The 17471-nt window shown below is 36.0% G+C and overlaps 2 protein-coding genes across 3 annotated transcripts in view; one reads left to right on the top strand and one right to left on the bottom strand.

Moving 5' to 3' along the window:
• zgc:103759 (U8 snoRNA-decapping enzyme) overlaps positions 1–17471 on the top strand; it is a 576073-nt gene that overhangs the window by 417198 nt on the left and 141404 nt on the right. The window lies entirely within an intron of this gene.
• si:dkey-8e10.3 (serine/threonine-protein kinase SBK1) lies at positions 3679–10330 on the bottom strand. Of its 2 annotated transcripts, none has more exons than XM_025004855.2 (4): positions 10213–10330; positions 7531–7699; positions 6371–6573; positions 3679–5495 (listed from the first exon to the last, which is right to left on the bottom strand). In XM_025004855.2, exons 1-4 carry the CDS (start codon positions 10216–10218, stop codon positions 4863–4865), a joined length of 1011 nt encoding a protein of 336 aa, XP_024860623.1. In that variant the 5' UTR covers positions 10219–10330; the 3' UTR covers positions 3679–4862. The 2 variants fall into 2 exon arrangements, with proteins under 2 accessions (XP_024860623.1, XP_017266726.1); XM_017411237.3 differs by lacking the exon at positions 10213–10330 and adding an exon at positions 8527–8695.

The raw sequence follows: 17471 nt of genomic DNA, 5'->3' as shown, positions 1-17471 counted from the left end.
ATGCCATGTTGCAGTCATCCTCTGATTTTCTCTCCCCTTCATATTAAAGGATTAGGTGGCATTTTTCCATAATTTGGTTTATGGTTTTGCCCCTACTGGCACCACCTGGGACTAAGAACAGCATGACACCCTATAAAACAAAAAATAATAAAAAATAGTTTATTTATTATATGAAATTTTGAAGAAATGCTTCCAAGGTTCGTGTACATTATTTCTAACGAAGTTTCAAGTAAAGATAAAAAACAGCAAGCGGAGTATCTGTTGCCCCTGCAAATTCAAGATTTCTGCAAAAATATGCACTCTCTATCAAAAACCGCAGACTGCTCCAATTTATTCCAGTCTGCCCTTTTTTGGTGAAAGCGGCACTTCTACAACTTAACGCTGGAAGACCAATACAACTAAAGCATTTATTTGTTGCTATTATATAAATGTTTGTCAATCCGCAAATAAGATTTTTTTTTATTTTTGCCAACAACTACATTAATTCAAAGTTTTTATCATTTATTCTTCTATTTTTTAAATTATCTGTGAGAAAAAGCAATGAAAACAACTCCCTCCATGATTTTAATAAAGTGTAAGATATCATTTGATGTAAACTGTGTGCATGTTTTCACTACAAATTGCATTTTGTGTTCAGGTTTGGTTTGTTGAAAAGGTTTTGCAGGTTAAAGTGTAACTGATGACATAAGCTTTTTATCTTAAAAACACTTGAAATAAAACAACTTAGAATTTGGCAACTTGTCTGTTTGATAATTATTTTTTGTGCTCATTTTTTATTATTGTTAGATATGTTTTTTTGTGAAGTAATAAATTTGTATTTGTTGAAAGGAGTTTTTACCATATGATAATCTACTATGACTACTGTTAGATGGCAAAAAGAGCCATCAAACAATATTTGTAGTAAACTGCTAATAAATAAGCTAAAACCAACTGAACTTTTAATAAATTTAGGGGGTAAATACAAATAGAACCTAAAACAGTATCTTTCCACAACTATTCAACACAAACACCTTCATACATATTTATTATTACACAACTTCTGAGACACCACACTATTTCCATGTGTATCTCTCAATCTCAGTGGGTGATGACTGACTGATGTGATATTTTGGTATCAAATATAAAACAGTCACGAATGTCATGAAATGAAGAGGAAATTGTTTCTCAGAACAGCATGAAGCAATCTTTATTTGGTGGTTGAAGGAAGTCATGTGATGATAAGGAATTGATCTTAGATTTGTTTTCCAGGAAATTATGCTTATCTGTTTCAGCTGAAGTTAACTTGTAACTTGACAGACCTACAACAGCAGGAAAAAAACAATCTCTTGCAGCTCAGCGAAACAAGTGCATAAATGTTTGCATTCGTACTCGTGCAATAAATAATTTTAAGCTCATGGCATGGAAATAGAACCCCAATAAATATATATAAATCAGCCTGCCCTGCCTTGTTACACAGAACAGGAATGCATTGTTTTAATCTTTTCACTGAGGCCGCTTTGTGTGTGAATGCCAGCACAGATAGTTGGTGAGTCAACTGTCCACAGTGGCTTTGCAGTTGGATTTACATTGGCTGTGTTAGTGTTTATATGACAGGCTTGTATGTGCACTTGGGCCCAAAGGTCAGCTGAAAGATGACCCTGGTTAGCCTAATGCCCAAGATATGCATGTAAAGCATGCAAAGCCAGGTCCGGGCTGCTGGCCAAATGTTGTTCTGCTCTGCTCATATAATGACACTCCTTGTCCTGAAAACACCCGCGGTGTTTGGTTCTCCTGGAAAACAGCAGAGCATCCATCAGTGCGGAGCCAGCTGAGAGATTATTACATGAAAAGGTGCTGAAGGAGGTCAGTGTAGTAGGTGAAAGGCAAAGAAAACTGACTACTCAGGTCAGTTATATAACACTATGGGTGTTTATTAACCCTCCCATGGCCTTCGGGTCAAATGGACCCAAAGTTAGAAGGGATTTTTTTTCCTCTCTTCAGTTACGAGGGCCTCAGGAGGGTTAAATAATAATAAAAATATTAAAGAGGGGCCAATTCAGATAACCCTATTAAAAATGTTTAAATGTTTATAGCAATGTTAATAATTCTGTTGTAAACACTGAATCAATAATCAAGTCAGAATGATTTATAAGACACTTTTTATGCTTTGGTGCAAGCTGTCTATTTGGTCAGATCAACTGGTATACTTTTCTTATTTATCCTTTTTATCCTGTTTTTTTGTGTGATTGTTCAGCATAATTCATTTCTCCTGTTTGTCACTTGATTGTTATATAATTTTTTTGGTGTTTCCGACAAATGTTACTTTAGCTGAAATCAAACAATTAGATTTATTAGCAGATAAATGGCTCGTTGTCAAACTTTTCTATTTCTGACCCTCAAAATAACAGCAGCAGAATCGTGTAACTCCACTGGTCTTTGATTAAAATTCACAAACATTTATAATTAGACCAATTAATGAGCACATCTACAATCCATCCATACATATATTTTTATTACCCACTTTTTCCTTTCCAGGTCATGGGGGAGCTGGTGTTTGTCTCCAGCAGTCATGTAATGTAGGGGTACACTCTAAATAAGACGCAAGTCCATCTCAGGGCCACAGAGACAACCAACCATTAATGCTCCAGCTCAATTAAGAGTTACCAATTAACCAAACAAGCATGTTTTTGGTCTATGGGAAGAAACCCACACATGCACAAGGAGAACATACAAACCCTACACTGACTGATCAACAGTGCTGACCACTGCCTCACGTGACACCCACCACAACTAACATCCATCCATCCATCCATCCTCTTTACCTGCTTCTCCTTTTTGGGTCAGAGGAAGCTGGTGCCTAACTCCAGCAGTCAGTGAGAGAGGCGGGGGACACCCTGGACAAGTCCATCACAGGGACACATGGGCACACTTGAAAAGGAGGACTTGAAGAGACTTCAGGATTTCACTCAATGTTTTTATTTTCACCAGTGACTGTGAATCAATGAAGAGGTGAAAAACCTACAAACACATACAAAATCTTTTAAACATATACTTTTTACATTTGATTTAAGAATTAAACTATTGAATTCTATGTTTGGTTAAATCAAACAAATCCAAACATTTTAAAATTACATTTTCTTTCTTTTTTTCAGGACATACATTTCTTTTTCATTAAATATCTTAAAGATGCATTTAATAGAGCCAAACTGTAAAACTAGCAGTGCAAACTGTTCCTTCAATAAATTCTGCATTTCTTTTTCTCAAATGCAAAACCAAAGTCAAATTACATTTCAACTGAGTCCAGTGAATAGCTTATCGGTAGTCCTTCTTTAATCCATGTCCTTTTCCCATGAAATGCTGCTTTGGAGATTGTGTTTGCCTTCCTCAGCTCTGTTGCGAAAACCGGCCAAATGGTAGGTGGATTCCTTATATTACCTGAGTTGAGGGTGCTGCTGATTGGACCAGATTTATTTCACCTTCTGAGCAGTGCTACAGAGTGGCACACTAATGTGTGTTCATGCACCCACATCTGAACCCATGAGCAGATCTGTGCAACAGACAAACAACCATTCACCCTCTCACTCACACCTGGGGACAATTTTAGAGTTTCCAATGAACCTAACATGCATGTTTTTGTTCTGTGGGGGGAACCAGAGTACCCGGAGTAAACCCAGGTGTGGACAGGGAGAACATGTAAACTCCACCCAGAAAGGCCCCAGGTCAGGAAGAGATCCTGCAACCTTCTTGCTGGGAAGCAACAGTTCTAACCACTGCACCACTGTGCCACCCATCACAACTATCATTAGACTACTTTTATTTACTTATTATATTATTCCTCATGACAAATATGGAAATAAATGATATATATTATCAAGGGTAACAATGGCAACTTTGTTTCTGGAAATCAATTCAAAGACCCCAAACTTGGTGCTTTGTGACCCAAAACAGAGCCCTAACCCCAGCTTTAAGAACCACTGGTCTAGTATTAAATGGGCCACTATTTGAAGTACATTTCAACTGCTCATTATTGGCTTACACCGTGTTTTAATAAATAACTGAATTATAGAGATTTTATTTACTGTGAAGTGATACCAATAAAGCAAGAAGACAGATGAAAAATAAAATTCCCTTTCTTTTTTACTTTTTATCAGAGATTGATGGTGTACAGAAAACTAAAGTACAGAGCCAAACAATTTCATAAAACATTTCTATATAAACATAAATCCCTTTAGAGATGATGTCAGATTACACATTATCAACATTAAAATAAGAAAAAGCCATTTTCAAAATACAATGACAATTGCTAAATTATTGAATTGATCTATTAAACTATTAAAAACTGGAAAAATTAATTGACAGCTGCTTCCATTTTATTTATCCACCAACTTATAAGAAATTTATACTTGCAAACAAAGTGGTAAATATTAAACCAAAAGCTTTCTACCCAATTAAGTAATGGCCCCTCTCAGGAAAAGTGTTGATTTTAATATAAATAAAAAACAAATGTCTTGAAGAATGTATTTCATAAAGATGGATTTACAAACCTGTTGCATTTAATAAAGGCGTCATAAAATAAAATAAAATAAAATAATCAGACTCTATGACTTTTAGTTCTTCTTTGATGATATTATGCTAAAATGGTTAACCCAACACAACAGATTTTACTGTTTACCATGTTTTTTTAAAGAATATTTTGGAGAGTAGTATTTTTGCAAATGAGATTTTGAAATCTAATGCTTTTTTAAAATATTTTCTCTACTGTGTGACATTATTTTACATTGTAAGTAAAGGATCTACATGCTCCCATTATCACTAACTGGATTCTGTTGTTGTCCTGCAAATGATAAAATTTACAAATCAGGCTGTCCATTCAACTCTGCACACTACTTTTCAGAATCATGAATCTTTTCTTGTCCAATTCTCTGCTGCAACTGGTTTCCATGTTCTTTCTTCAGCCATTCTTTTTCCACATACGCTTTCACCTCTCCCACTGTACACCTGTTTGGTGCATCTAGAGCCAGAAGCTTTCCAAACATCTCCATGGCTTCTGGAGTAAATCTTTTCCACAACGGAGGAATGTCCTCTTCAGTGTAAGGTTTCTTTTTCATTCTGCACCAGTCTGCAAACTCCTGGTAGAAGCTGTCTGAGTCCATGCAGTGCTCCCAGGGGAAGTAGCCAGTCAGGATGCAGAAGATGACCACAGCAAAGGCCCAGGTGTCGAGGCTCGGCTCAACGCTCAGAGGAGCTGCAGTCACTTCTTTTTGGTTGTCCAGCAGAGCCACAGTGCAAAGTTCTGGGGCCATGTAGGGCAGGGTTCCTGTGACAAAGCGTATCAGGGTGCCTCTCTTCTGAGCGAGACCAAAGTCTGCCAGCTTGACCTGACAGCACTGACTGTCCAACAGGAGGATGTTCTCAGGCTTGACATCCCGATGGACCAAGCCATGGCTGTGGATGAACTCCAAAGCACTTGAGATCTGGACAACACAACGTTTCACAGAGCATTCTGGGATACCCACCTGAAAAAATACAAAGAATAATTAATAGTATGTCCTTTTTCTTTGTGTATAATCTATGCAGTGTGATAGTTACAATGAAAATACAACTATTATCCTGTTTTATATACGTATTTTTAAAGATGTTGACAAGAAAAATATTTCAGTTTGTGTTCTATCCTTTTGTCTCGTATTTGTTTTATTGTTGTTCAAAGATAAAAGTGTATCCACAAGACTTTCTTCTTTTTCAAGCTGCCTCTTCACCCAGAAGTCTGTACGTTCTTTTGTCTGGTGTATGAATCTGAAGTCAAAGAATGCTTTATGAAAGCAAAATGAAGCTCAAATAAACTATTTCTGTTCAGTATTCGATAGATGGATGTACATGTTTACAGGTTTTGTATTGATGTGGCACTCATTTTTTTGTGATAGTATGCAGGATTGGACTTCTTATTTAAGTGCTGAATCACCTTCTTATGGATATGTTTTGAGAAAAGACTTTGTGATTTAAAGGTCAACTTCTTAATATTTTAGTACAATCGATAAAAAATAAATGTCTGTGTGAGAATTATCTATTTTTATTGGTTTAAATAGTTTTCCTAGATTTGATTCCCAGCTTTATAGATGTTTTGAGGCAAATAGTGTGATTGCTCATCAGTCATCTAAAGTTATTTTGAACAGCACTTTTTCTAATGTCATGTAAAAAATATCAACATGTCAACATGCAAAACCAAAAAGTCCCAGGATTCTCATAGTTTAAACCCAAACATTACATAGATTAGGAGCATGTTAAATAACAGTTAGCATTTACCTCAAAGTTCACCATCTAAATCCAGCACAACATCTCTGCAAATATGGCTGTGAGTCCCTCTTAAATCCCACTTAGACAATGAATGACTCACTTTTGGCTGGATGACGGCAAATAGATCCCTTCCGATGACAAGCTCCTGGGCAAAGCAGTAGTGCTCTTTAGACTGGAAGGCAATGCCAAAGAGGCCCACAATGCAGGGGTGGTGGGACAGGTGTAAGGAGATGCAGTACTCCCGCAGAAAGCTCTGCAGCTTAGTTGAGGCTTTGGGCATCACTTTCAAGGCCATGGGAGTCCCTGCAGGTCAGGAAAGTGAACATTCAGTCAGTTTTATCAAAGCATATGCAGATCATTCTTACAGTAAAAATAAGGAACTAAAAATACTTAATGATTCTTGGACCCTAGATTTTCAAAAAACTGAAACTTTTTCCATGTCTCTCTCTCTCACACAAACATCCTGGTGGTTTTAACTTTAAGCCCTTTAGGCTTCAAGCCAACCATGCTAATGCCAGTTGTTGATGTGCATCTTGCTTTCTACTTCATCTACAGAGACCAACTCATCGCTTTGCTTTGTGTTTACTGCTCCTCTTTGGGTCACTATTGGTTTCCAGACAGAAGATCTCAGTTTTGCACCTTAACTTTTCTCAGTAAACACTTTTCTGAGTGTCTTATGTTTACGGAGGCTACTCTCTACAAGTTTCAGAATGGAATGTAACTCCAGTAGATATTTATCTTTGGTTCAGAGTTAAATCTATGGGCACATTTTCACCAGTAAAAATTTGAAACAATTGTTCATTTTTGAAGATAGAAGTATAACTTTTTGGGAGAACTGAAATCATATTTGGTCAGTTTTAGCAACTTTTGTGTACTTGTATTTTTTTTAAATCTTTTTACATCAATATGTTAACTGTCACAAATATTACACAAAACCTTGACAAATTTCTTCATGTGAAAAAAAAATGGCTAAAACGTGCCTATAATCTCTTTTTTAAGTATTTGTTCAACACCAACAGCAAATCTTTCTCTGTCAAAGCGTGGGTTTCCTCCCACTGTCTAAAAAAACATGAATGTTAGTTTAATTGGTGACTCTAAATTAACCTTAGGTGTGAGTGTGAAACGTTGTTTTTCTGTGGTCCCTATGACCCTGCAATGGCTCAAGGAGGCTAACAAAATGAATGGATGGATGTTTTCTTGCAATTTTTGCCATTGCCAATGACTTTTATTTAAATAGTTTATAATTATGTTAAGTTATACCCCTGAAGCGATGTGTGACCAGCAGCACTTTGCCATATTTTCCCCGACCAATCTCCTTGATGATGTTGAAATGTTCCTGGATCTCTCGGTTGCTGATGCTCTGAGCCGTCAGCTCCATCAGCTCATCAATCAGGCTCCCATCAGCCAGACCCAGCTCAATCATCTTTTCCTGCAGGAAAACACCCAGATAAAACTAACATTATCAATATATATCAATATATTCCTCAAATCCTTTCTTCAAATCTAAATGATTCGTCATTTGCTCTAAATTAAAAAAAAAGACCCCTTAAACAAATTCAACTTAAAATATACTATATTTTTTTACTATATATTTTCCAACACCACCTTATTGACTCAGAACTTTTAAGTAAAATATGCAATGCCTACAAAGTACAAACAAACTACAGATTGTTGATTTTTCTTTTATTTGACGCTTTCATGTCATTTAACTATTAGGTTTATGTACTATACCAGTAAATATTTGGTGCCAAGTTATAGTATTTATTTATATCCAGTGAATGATGGGATGGGATCATGTGCTACTGGAACAGTGGATATCATGTTTACAATCAACCTGTAGTGTCCGATGTTTGATTAAACAAAAGATCCTTGTTGGTTTACTCACAAAAAGTTACAATACAGGTTATCCAATAAACTGTTAACAAATTTCCAATTTTCTTCTAAAACAAGTTTGACAACTAAAGTTAATGCTAAGAAAACCTTATAATCTCACAAAAATGTTTGAACTTGTTTAGTGTTCCAATAAATAGTACATGGTTTTTAATATATATATATATTTCTTAACTTTTATTATGTTTTAAAGTTGTTATTTGCATTTATGAACAATTATTGTTGCTTTTTTACCACAGTTTGTCTCTAATTGAATATTGCAACACAGAGATAATCTTTTTTTTTTGGCTCATATCATGGTAAGGGACATAATTCTTAGTAACAATCTGTTTAATTATGAGACATTAAGCATCTGTAAATTCTTACCTTTTTCACAAGTTTATCCCTGATGCAATCACTGGACAAGCAGTCCAAACAAACAAAATATCTGACACACTTTCAAACTAGCATGAAACAAACGCAGCAGGTCAACATGCAGTCCAAGTGGCGATTGGGTGGCTGTACTGTCTGTCCTCCAACTTTACTGCCGTGACAGACCAGAGCCCACTTTAACAGCTGATTACAAGCTGTCTCTGCAGAGGACACATACACCAACAACCCCCCCCCCCCACCACCACCACACACACACAAGTCTGCATATAGCCTAATCAGCTGATCAGCTGTACATGCATATATCCAGAAAACATATGCATATGAACTTTGCACTCATCCAAATATTTACTTATTTCTCTCATTAATACTATTGTATCAATATTACTTTTACACATATCACAACATGATATTAGCACCCTCATCACAAACACACATTTGAATTCAAAACCTCATTATGACTACTGTCACACAGAAACAATCACTATTAAGTACTTAAAGAAAAATGTTCATTTCCTGTAACCAACTTGCTCCATCAGCCTGGTCAGATAAATACCTAATTATTTTATACATGTGCAAACTGAGCATTTGCAGCTGGGACAAGATAGAAAATTAACATTTTAAGTAATTTTCATTGAAATTAAGGTTTAATAGAAAATTACATTTTGCTATTGTCTGGTTAAAAGAAATAAAATAAAATAAAATAAAATAAATGCTATTTTTGTCCAAGGTGTACTCCACTTTCAGCTCAACGACTGCTGAAGATAAGCATCAGCTCCCTGCAACTCTGCATAGAAAAGTGGTTAAAGAAAATGGCTGCATGATCAAAAATTTGTACAGGAGACTGGGGCGGCCTTAGAGCCGGAGTCTTGGTGGACTATTTCTTTAAAAGGGCTTGATGTTTGGTTGAAGCAAACATGCTAAAATGTGTTGATGTTAGGTTTTACTTGTCCTGGTATGATATCAAAAAAATATTATTAATAACAAAGACATTTTTTTAGTTTTACAGAGAGCACCTGGGATGTCTCTTGACATCCAAAAGATGTTGGGCAATATGCATTCCTTCAGAAAATTCTAGGGCTTCATTTGTTCTGTTTTAGTCTTCCTAAAAGTCAGCTGCAATGACCTCTGAATCTAGGATCCTAAATCATTAGATCCAACTTTCTTTTACTTTACTTACAACCACAAAACTCCCAAAAATGGCATCTAGATTCAGGAAGAATCCAACATTCTAAATTCATGAATGCCACAGTCAGCCACTGCAGAACCATCTATGGTTTTTTAGATTTGTAAGCTTATGTAGAAAGATATAAGTCGATATAAAACAATAGTGTTGGACTTTAAGAAGTTAGTAGTCTAACCTAGTTTTTTTGATTGATGTTGTTTATCTTATGTCTTGTTATCACAGTCATATTAAAGCCTATTAAAATTTGTTTTCTCTGTTTAACAATCTCCAAATCTTCACTTTTCAATAGATCTGATCATTATGATCAACAACACTGTTCCCGTTTCAGTATGAAACATTATGTGACATGCCACAAACATCAAACTACATGCAAAGTTGCCAAAGAGCTAAAAAACTGTCTTTCCACGGTATGATAAATGTTCGGCATGAACTTGATATCAAACATTGATTTGAACTTTCCAAAAACATTTTCTGCACCCGCACAGAGGGAGTCTTACCATCATGGCTCTGATCCAGGTGCCATGAATGCACTCAAGTTACGACACTCAAACAGAACAAATCCTTTAGGATGTTGAGTACATCCCAGGAAGGCCTAATGGTAGCCTAATGGGGTGATGTTGGTGCACCTGTGTGCAAGTGTTTATTGAGCCTTGTTTAATTGACCTCACTCAACACTGTGACCTCATTGCAGTAGTTATTTTGGGGAGGACCAAGCTTCCAAGTTAAACAAATGATCCACAGAAACAGATACTTTGGTACTGACCTTTGTGGTGCTGTGGTAGTTTAATGAGGCACAAGTCGCTGGGGTGCAGGGCTCCTGACTCTACTTCAAACTAAAAAGGTCATCGTGTTAGGAATAATTAGTAAAAAAAAAAAATTAACCAACCACTAAATGTGCTCATCACATTTTGTGATGAGCAATACAGTTAATTTAATACAGTTAGTTGTGGTGTATCTATTTTTTTTTTGGATTCCAAAACCTTCTGATATGTTTTCTAGCAGTCAGCTACCATCACCGGACCCAACCCAGTGCACAGTCAGATTGCCATCAGTAATTACAGTTATGTAGTGGAGTGTGTTTGGAAAGTTGTGATCCTCGTGTTACACTGTCACCACAGACATGGAGGAATGTCATATTTGAGATCCTTTACATCCAAGATGAAGCTGAGTAGTCTTCAAGGCGCCAGACATAGAGTACACTACCCAACGTCTTGTCTCACACTGATAGCACTTCTGTCTTCTCTGTCCCAAAGGAATTAAATTACAGAGGACTGACAAACCTTCTGAGTTCAGTTTGAGCTCAAGTAAACATGTGAAGATCAGTCTTTAAAGAAGAAATGCTCCAGCTCTCAGGTAACAGAAACCAGTGAGAGGAGAATGTGTTTTTTCTATAACTTATAATAAACAATCAATAGAAATTTTACTTTCTTCTGAACTGTTTACATTGAAACAAAGTAGGATGGAGAAAGGTTGCAGAGTCTGTTAATATGAGACTTGAACTTGACACAATATATGAACATCTATGCATGCTCTATCACGTTGTGGCTCATTTCACACATTAGTTGGCATTTAACAACTTAAAACAGATGTCCCTGTTAAGCTGCCAGACTTCCCTTGTTGTAATTGACAAAGAACCAGCTCAGCGATGCATCAGTGTGTGCTTACACATAATAAACCAACGTTGTGGAATTAACTGAGTGACAACAACATTGTTGGAATGAGTAGTATGCTCCACACACCGCCTCCAACTAGTTTACACAGTTTGGATCTCCGATTACCTCCTCAGAATTAAATGGTTGGGTTCAGTTAACTTACTTAATGGTTAAGTTCATGCACTGGTTTTACTGTTTGGTTTCATCTATTATCATAAATAATAGTCAAATTCAAAATGACTTAATTGCATATGCAGTGATTTGTCTATAAAATCTTACAAACTGCTGAATTAGTTTATTTTCAGCACAAATAAGCTTCACAGTAAAACAAATCTAGTCTTCTGTTCCGCAGTTTTTATAATATTTGATTGACTGAGTGCATTTCAACATAAATCTATTGTGATTTAAACACCATGAGCCCAATGCGAGATTTAAAACTTTCCTATAAATTAATATAATATGTTGAGTTATGGTGGTTTTGCTTGCATTTTGACTCATGCCAGTGTTTTAAACTAAGATAATAATATGATAGGAAGGGTTATAGCCTTTATGGTCATGCCAGGTACTTTCTCATGCAATATTGCAACATCAAAGTATGTGTTACGAATTGCGCTCAGCTACTACTACACCAAGTCTTAGCTCAGTTTCTGTAAAAATCACAAAATAACAGCCATTTTTTTATTGAGACTCATTAGCTGTGGCAGTCATCTTAAGCTAGAGTGACTCCAAAAGTTAATCAGGTGTAAAAGTATCTCCGGTGATCACTTTGTGAGACTTTCATTAAAATCTGTTCAATGGTTCATGAAATATTTTGCTAACAGACCGACAGGGTTAATGCCAACAGTCAATGCCAAAGCTTTAGACAACGATATTGCATATTGTGTAGTATGTATTGGGAATGATGCTCAACAACTACAACACCAAATTTTAGCTCAATATTTTGTAAAATGGACAGAATTATAGCCATCTTTTGTGTTTCTTAATATAATTCGGGTGAGGTGGTCATCTTGAACTGTTTTTATCCATGTGTGCAATAAAAATAATAATTTTTTGGATTTGAAAAAATAAAAATCTTTATTAGTCTTTAAATTTATCTTGCATGATAAAAAGTTCCTGTTTGATTTGTTACTTAGGTGTATATTTTGATCACTTTCAGCACAGACATTAAATATTCTTCCCCACAAATACATTATACTGTGCCATAAACCTTTTTCTATGTATCTTTCTAATGCACATAAACGTTTATGAAAGGCTAATAATTTTGTAGTCATAGATACAAAATCAACAGCACAACAAAATGTTGCTGATTGATTAGTGTAGCAGGTGTTTGTCGTGAAACTTCAGAGCTTAAAAGCAGCTGCAGGAGAATCAAGCTTGAAATGTTAAAGTTGTGTGTGAAAGTGTGCGTGTGGTTGTTGCGCATGCTTTTTGCACATTAGTGTGCTCGTGTAAGTGTGTGAGATAAATTACAACGGTACAAGGCGAACCGTCTGTCACCAAGACTTGGATACTAAAGATGCAGTTTCTCATGCCCTAGAACTTTATACCCATAATCACTTGTGGTGATTAATAAATCTTCTTTTCCACAACAGGTGGTTACTCTGTGTGTATGAAGTCATGTCTATATTTGAACCTAAGGTGAGTGCAGGATGTGAAAATAGAAAATAAATTGTGCATAACACAAAAACATTTTGTTCAAAAAGTGATTTTATGTAGAAAAAAGCAAAATATTAGTTTTGCATTGATGGCCAGTGCATATAAATGTTAAATTTATGCTTTTTCTGATAAGAATGTTCTAGAAGTGATGACATGTTAATGTCTCAGCACGGTTCTGCACAAAAAAGACAAGACTTTGGATAAACAGTGTGTAGGAGCTGTTCTGTTCAACTCCAGCTGTTTTCAATAAAAAAAAAACATTCCTTTTGCCTTGTGGTCAAACTGTTATCATCTGCTGCCATAAAAAGTCATTCCCTCCAGGTCTCTATGTGTATTTGTTTGTTTTTATAAACTATAAGACAGATTTTAATAAAACTCACAGGAAGTATTCATTAGATATACATCTACAGACATAGATTAATTTGTTTGTAACTTTTTGTTAAAGAAAGAAAAAACCCACAAAGGTCATTGAAATTTATGTAAAACTGCCAAAACAATAAGAAAATAATTGACTAAAAATCAACTGATGAAAATCAGTCTTTGATTTTAAATTTTGATTCAAGAGAATTAAAAAAAAACTTAAGACACTGGTCTTGATAAAAATATTCTAGGTACCCCGAGAAAAAAAGTAAAATTTATTCACCATGCGGACATGTTGAACTAAGGTGTGTCCTGAAAATTGCATCACAAGTGTTTTCAGTCTGCTTATTTAAAGGGTGAAAAGTAGTCACAGTGCTGTTGAGGATGAGGACAGTTGTCTCAGCAGCTTAGAAAGGAAAGTATTGACAAACATGTCAAAGATTATAAGACCATCTCCAAGCAGCTGAATGCTCCTGTGACTACAGCTGCACATCAGAAAGTGAAGGTCTGTAGCTAACCTCCCTGGATGTGACTGCAAGAGGAAAACTGATGTCAAATTGAAGAGCTGGACAGCAGAAATGAAAACCGAAGAGCCCAAAACAACTTCCAAAGAGATAGGAGGCGAACTCCAAGGTCGGGGTACTTCAGTGTCAGATCTCACCATCTTTTGCGTCCATTTAAGGAAGGATTACCAAGAAGGACACCACTAAAGGCAAATTGTAAAAAAGTGAGACTGGAATTTGACAAAATGAATTTTGACAAGCCACAAAGCTTCTGGGAGAATGTCTCTTGGATAGATGAGACAAAACTGGAGCTTTTTATCAAGTCACATCAGCTCCAAGTTTGCAGATCCAAAAATGAAGCATGCAAAGAAGAGAACACTTTACCTACAGTGAAACATGGAGGACACTCAGTTATGTTCTGGGGCACAGGCTGTCTTTATTCTGTGCAGCTTACAATGAAATTTCAAGCCTATCAAGGCATTCTGGAGTGAAATTTGCTGCTCAGCAACAAAAAGCTTGGTCCCATTGAGGGTTATGAGTCCTCCAACAGGACAAAGAAACAAAACACGTGGTTAAAAACACCCGAGAATCACTCTGAACAAACCATGAAAGTATTCTGAAGTGGTCTGCTAAACCTGTATTTAAATCCTGTTTAAGATCTGTGGAACCCATCAAACCTGGGACAGCTAGAACAGTTTACTCACAAGGAGTGGGCTAAAATACCTGCTGACAAGTGCAGAAGTCTCAGAGAGTAACAGAAGTTGTTTGATTGCAGTGATTGCCTTAGGTTGTGCATTAAAACATTGAGTTAAGTCACGATCATGGTCAGCATGCTAGTCCTGCTTTAAACTGTATATATGTGTACCATGTCATGAATACACTCCCCATGCTGCTTCTGTCATGCTCCATCCAGGACCCCAATATGCTGCCCCCACAATGATAAACCACCACAACTTTGCTGTAAAAGTTTTGTGCATGCTCAAACCTACACAACTTATTTCAACTTATCACGTGTAATGGAGAGCCCACTTTGCTCTTCAAAAGCACCTCTAGACTTCACCAAGACCCTGCAAAGACCACTGATAGTAGATTTTTAAAATATTTTTGTCATAGCAAGTTTGTCAACTAATGAGGAGAGAGCTATAAATCATTGCTGCATGGTTTCTGTCTGTGCCCATGTTGGATTCAACCCAAAATGCCTCCTGAAACCTTCAAAAAAAGAGAGAGAAGCCCTTGTAACTTCAGGTCATTATACTTTTATGAAGATAAAAGCATAATGAATCATATCTCCTAAACAATTACAAAATAAGTCTGCAAATTCTTAGCATGCCTAATGCAAAAATAATATAACTACTAAAAAGTGATCTATAAAGATTTGTACATTTACTCATAATTTTAGTCCTCCATTTGTGCACAGAAGTCTCAATTCATAAGGAAAAATAGCAAGAAGTCACTAAGCATGTATTACGTCTCTACTACTGAATACTTGTGATGTGTATGAACAGCACTCTAATGTTCAAACAAGGACGAGATGCCACTGGACCTTAATATAGAAAGGTTAGTAAGTGGATGGAGAGAAGGAATGGGGTTTACAACAGTGCGAGTGTTGATAGAGAAGGTGAAGACAGCCTGCCAGGATATGGTTACAGATTGACATGCAGCTTTATGGTTGGACCTGTCAGCCTAATGGAGTTGTACATCTGAACTGATGCATGTGCTGACTGAAGCTTTAGGTTTTCCAGACAGCAAAACAACCTTTCTTAGTAAAAAAAAAACCCTAAAATGCAGCTCCTTTTGATAGTTCAGTATAGTTTTTAAATGTTTTGTACTCATGTGTTAGATTTTAAGCCATAATTTTCAACTGAATATTTTAAAAAATCCTGAAAAATTCTCAGTCCTATTAATAACCCTTGACTTAATAACCTTGTAGACCCAATCGTTATAACAATTCTTTAAATAGATGGCCCTGGCTGCTGTGTATCTGACTCCCAGCAGGATTTCTGTGACCTGTCTTCTCCTTGATGATGAATGACGAGTCAGTGATTCTCTTAGTCAATGACCCGAACATTTGGGATGGTCATGAACTTGGAAGTGGCTGAAAGGAGGAAGTAGCTCAACATCAGAACCATCCAATCAGTTCTAAATACAGAAGTACACAAGACAGAATAACAACTGTGTCCTGAATCTGTCAGTGGCTTCACCCAGGAAAAAAACTTTGAAGAAATGCATATCACCTCACATCTTTCATGGCAGTGTTTTAGACTAAGATCAACGTGTAGTTTGGGTCAAACCTTGAAAATAACACTATGCACAATCATATGTGACATTGACATATGTTGTGTGATATTGCCTGATCTGTTATCATTTTGAGTACGTGTATGTGACTGATTCTCAGCTACAACCAAACCAAACTTTAGCTCAGTATCTGTAAAACCTATTGAGGTATACTCATTTTTAGCTGTGGCAGCCATCTTTAAAAACTTTAATCAGTTACTTTCTGAGTTTCATTTAAAATTGTCCTGTGGTTCATGGGATATTTTGCTAACAGACAAACTTTAATATGTAATGCTAAGGTTTTAAGCAAATATGCCACATAATGTGTTGCCCTCACAGAATTTGTTAGGGATGATGCTCATCTACGACCACCCCAAATTTTAGCTCAATATCTGTAAAACCGACTGAATTACATCCATTTTTGTGTTTGCTAGAATTGCTTTGCTGTGGTTGCCATCTTGAACTGAGCTGACTCCAAAAGAATCAGGTATAGTTGTTTATCCAGTGGTTATTTTTCTGAAAGTTTTATTGAAATTTGTCTTGTAGTTCATGAAACAAAAACACACACACGTAGATCTTTGACTTTGGCGGTGGGCAATAACTACACAAACTGCATGTTATTATCTTTGTATTACTATAGATTACTATCTGGCATTTAGATAAAATGGCTCACATGTTAAGCGTGAGATATGATGTTTCATCTGTGGCTCTTCCTCCCTTGATGTGCATGTAACTCTGGATAAAATTAGACTCAGATCACATGACCTTTCTTCATTACGCCACCCATCTGAAACTGAAGCTCATTTTGTTTTAGCCTCACTGATAATTCTTGTTTTAGGACCACACAGTTGTTTAGTCTAAACACTGAGTTTTTGCATGAAGAAATTTGTTTATTACTGAACATTATAAGTTATACTATAAATTTTTTCAAGCTGATTTCACCTGAAATCTAAACCTTTAATGCTTAAAAATCAAAACATTAAACAAGTTTTTAAAAGACTTCATATATATAAATATATATATATATATATATATATATATATATATATATATATATTTATAGGTTTATGTGGAAAAAAAACATATAAAACATAAATCCCATAAACCCCAAAAAATAAATAAATAAATAATAAACCATAAAAAAAAACATAAACCACATAAACCCCCCCCCAAAAAAAGGAAAGGAGCCACAGCCAAATACCTCCAACGAATAAGGCAAGTCCTGAGAAGCCAGCTCAATGGCAAGAACAAGATCCGTGCGATAAACAGCTATGCCTTACCAGTAATCAGATACCCTGCAGGAATAATTAC

Source organism: Kryptolebias marmoratus, linkage group LG8, assembly GCF_001649575.2.
Source record: "Kryptolebias marmoratus isolate JLee-2015 linkage group LG8, ASM164957v2, whole genome shotgun sequence".
Taxonomy (NCBI): Eukaryota; Metazoa; Chordata; class Actinopteri; order Cyprinodontiformes; family Rivulidae; genus Kryptolebias; species Kryptolebias marmoratus.
Note: the sequence above shows the minus strand (reverse complement) of the source record. Positions and strands in the feature narration are given on the sequence as shown.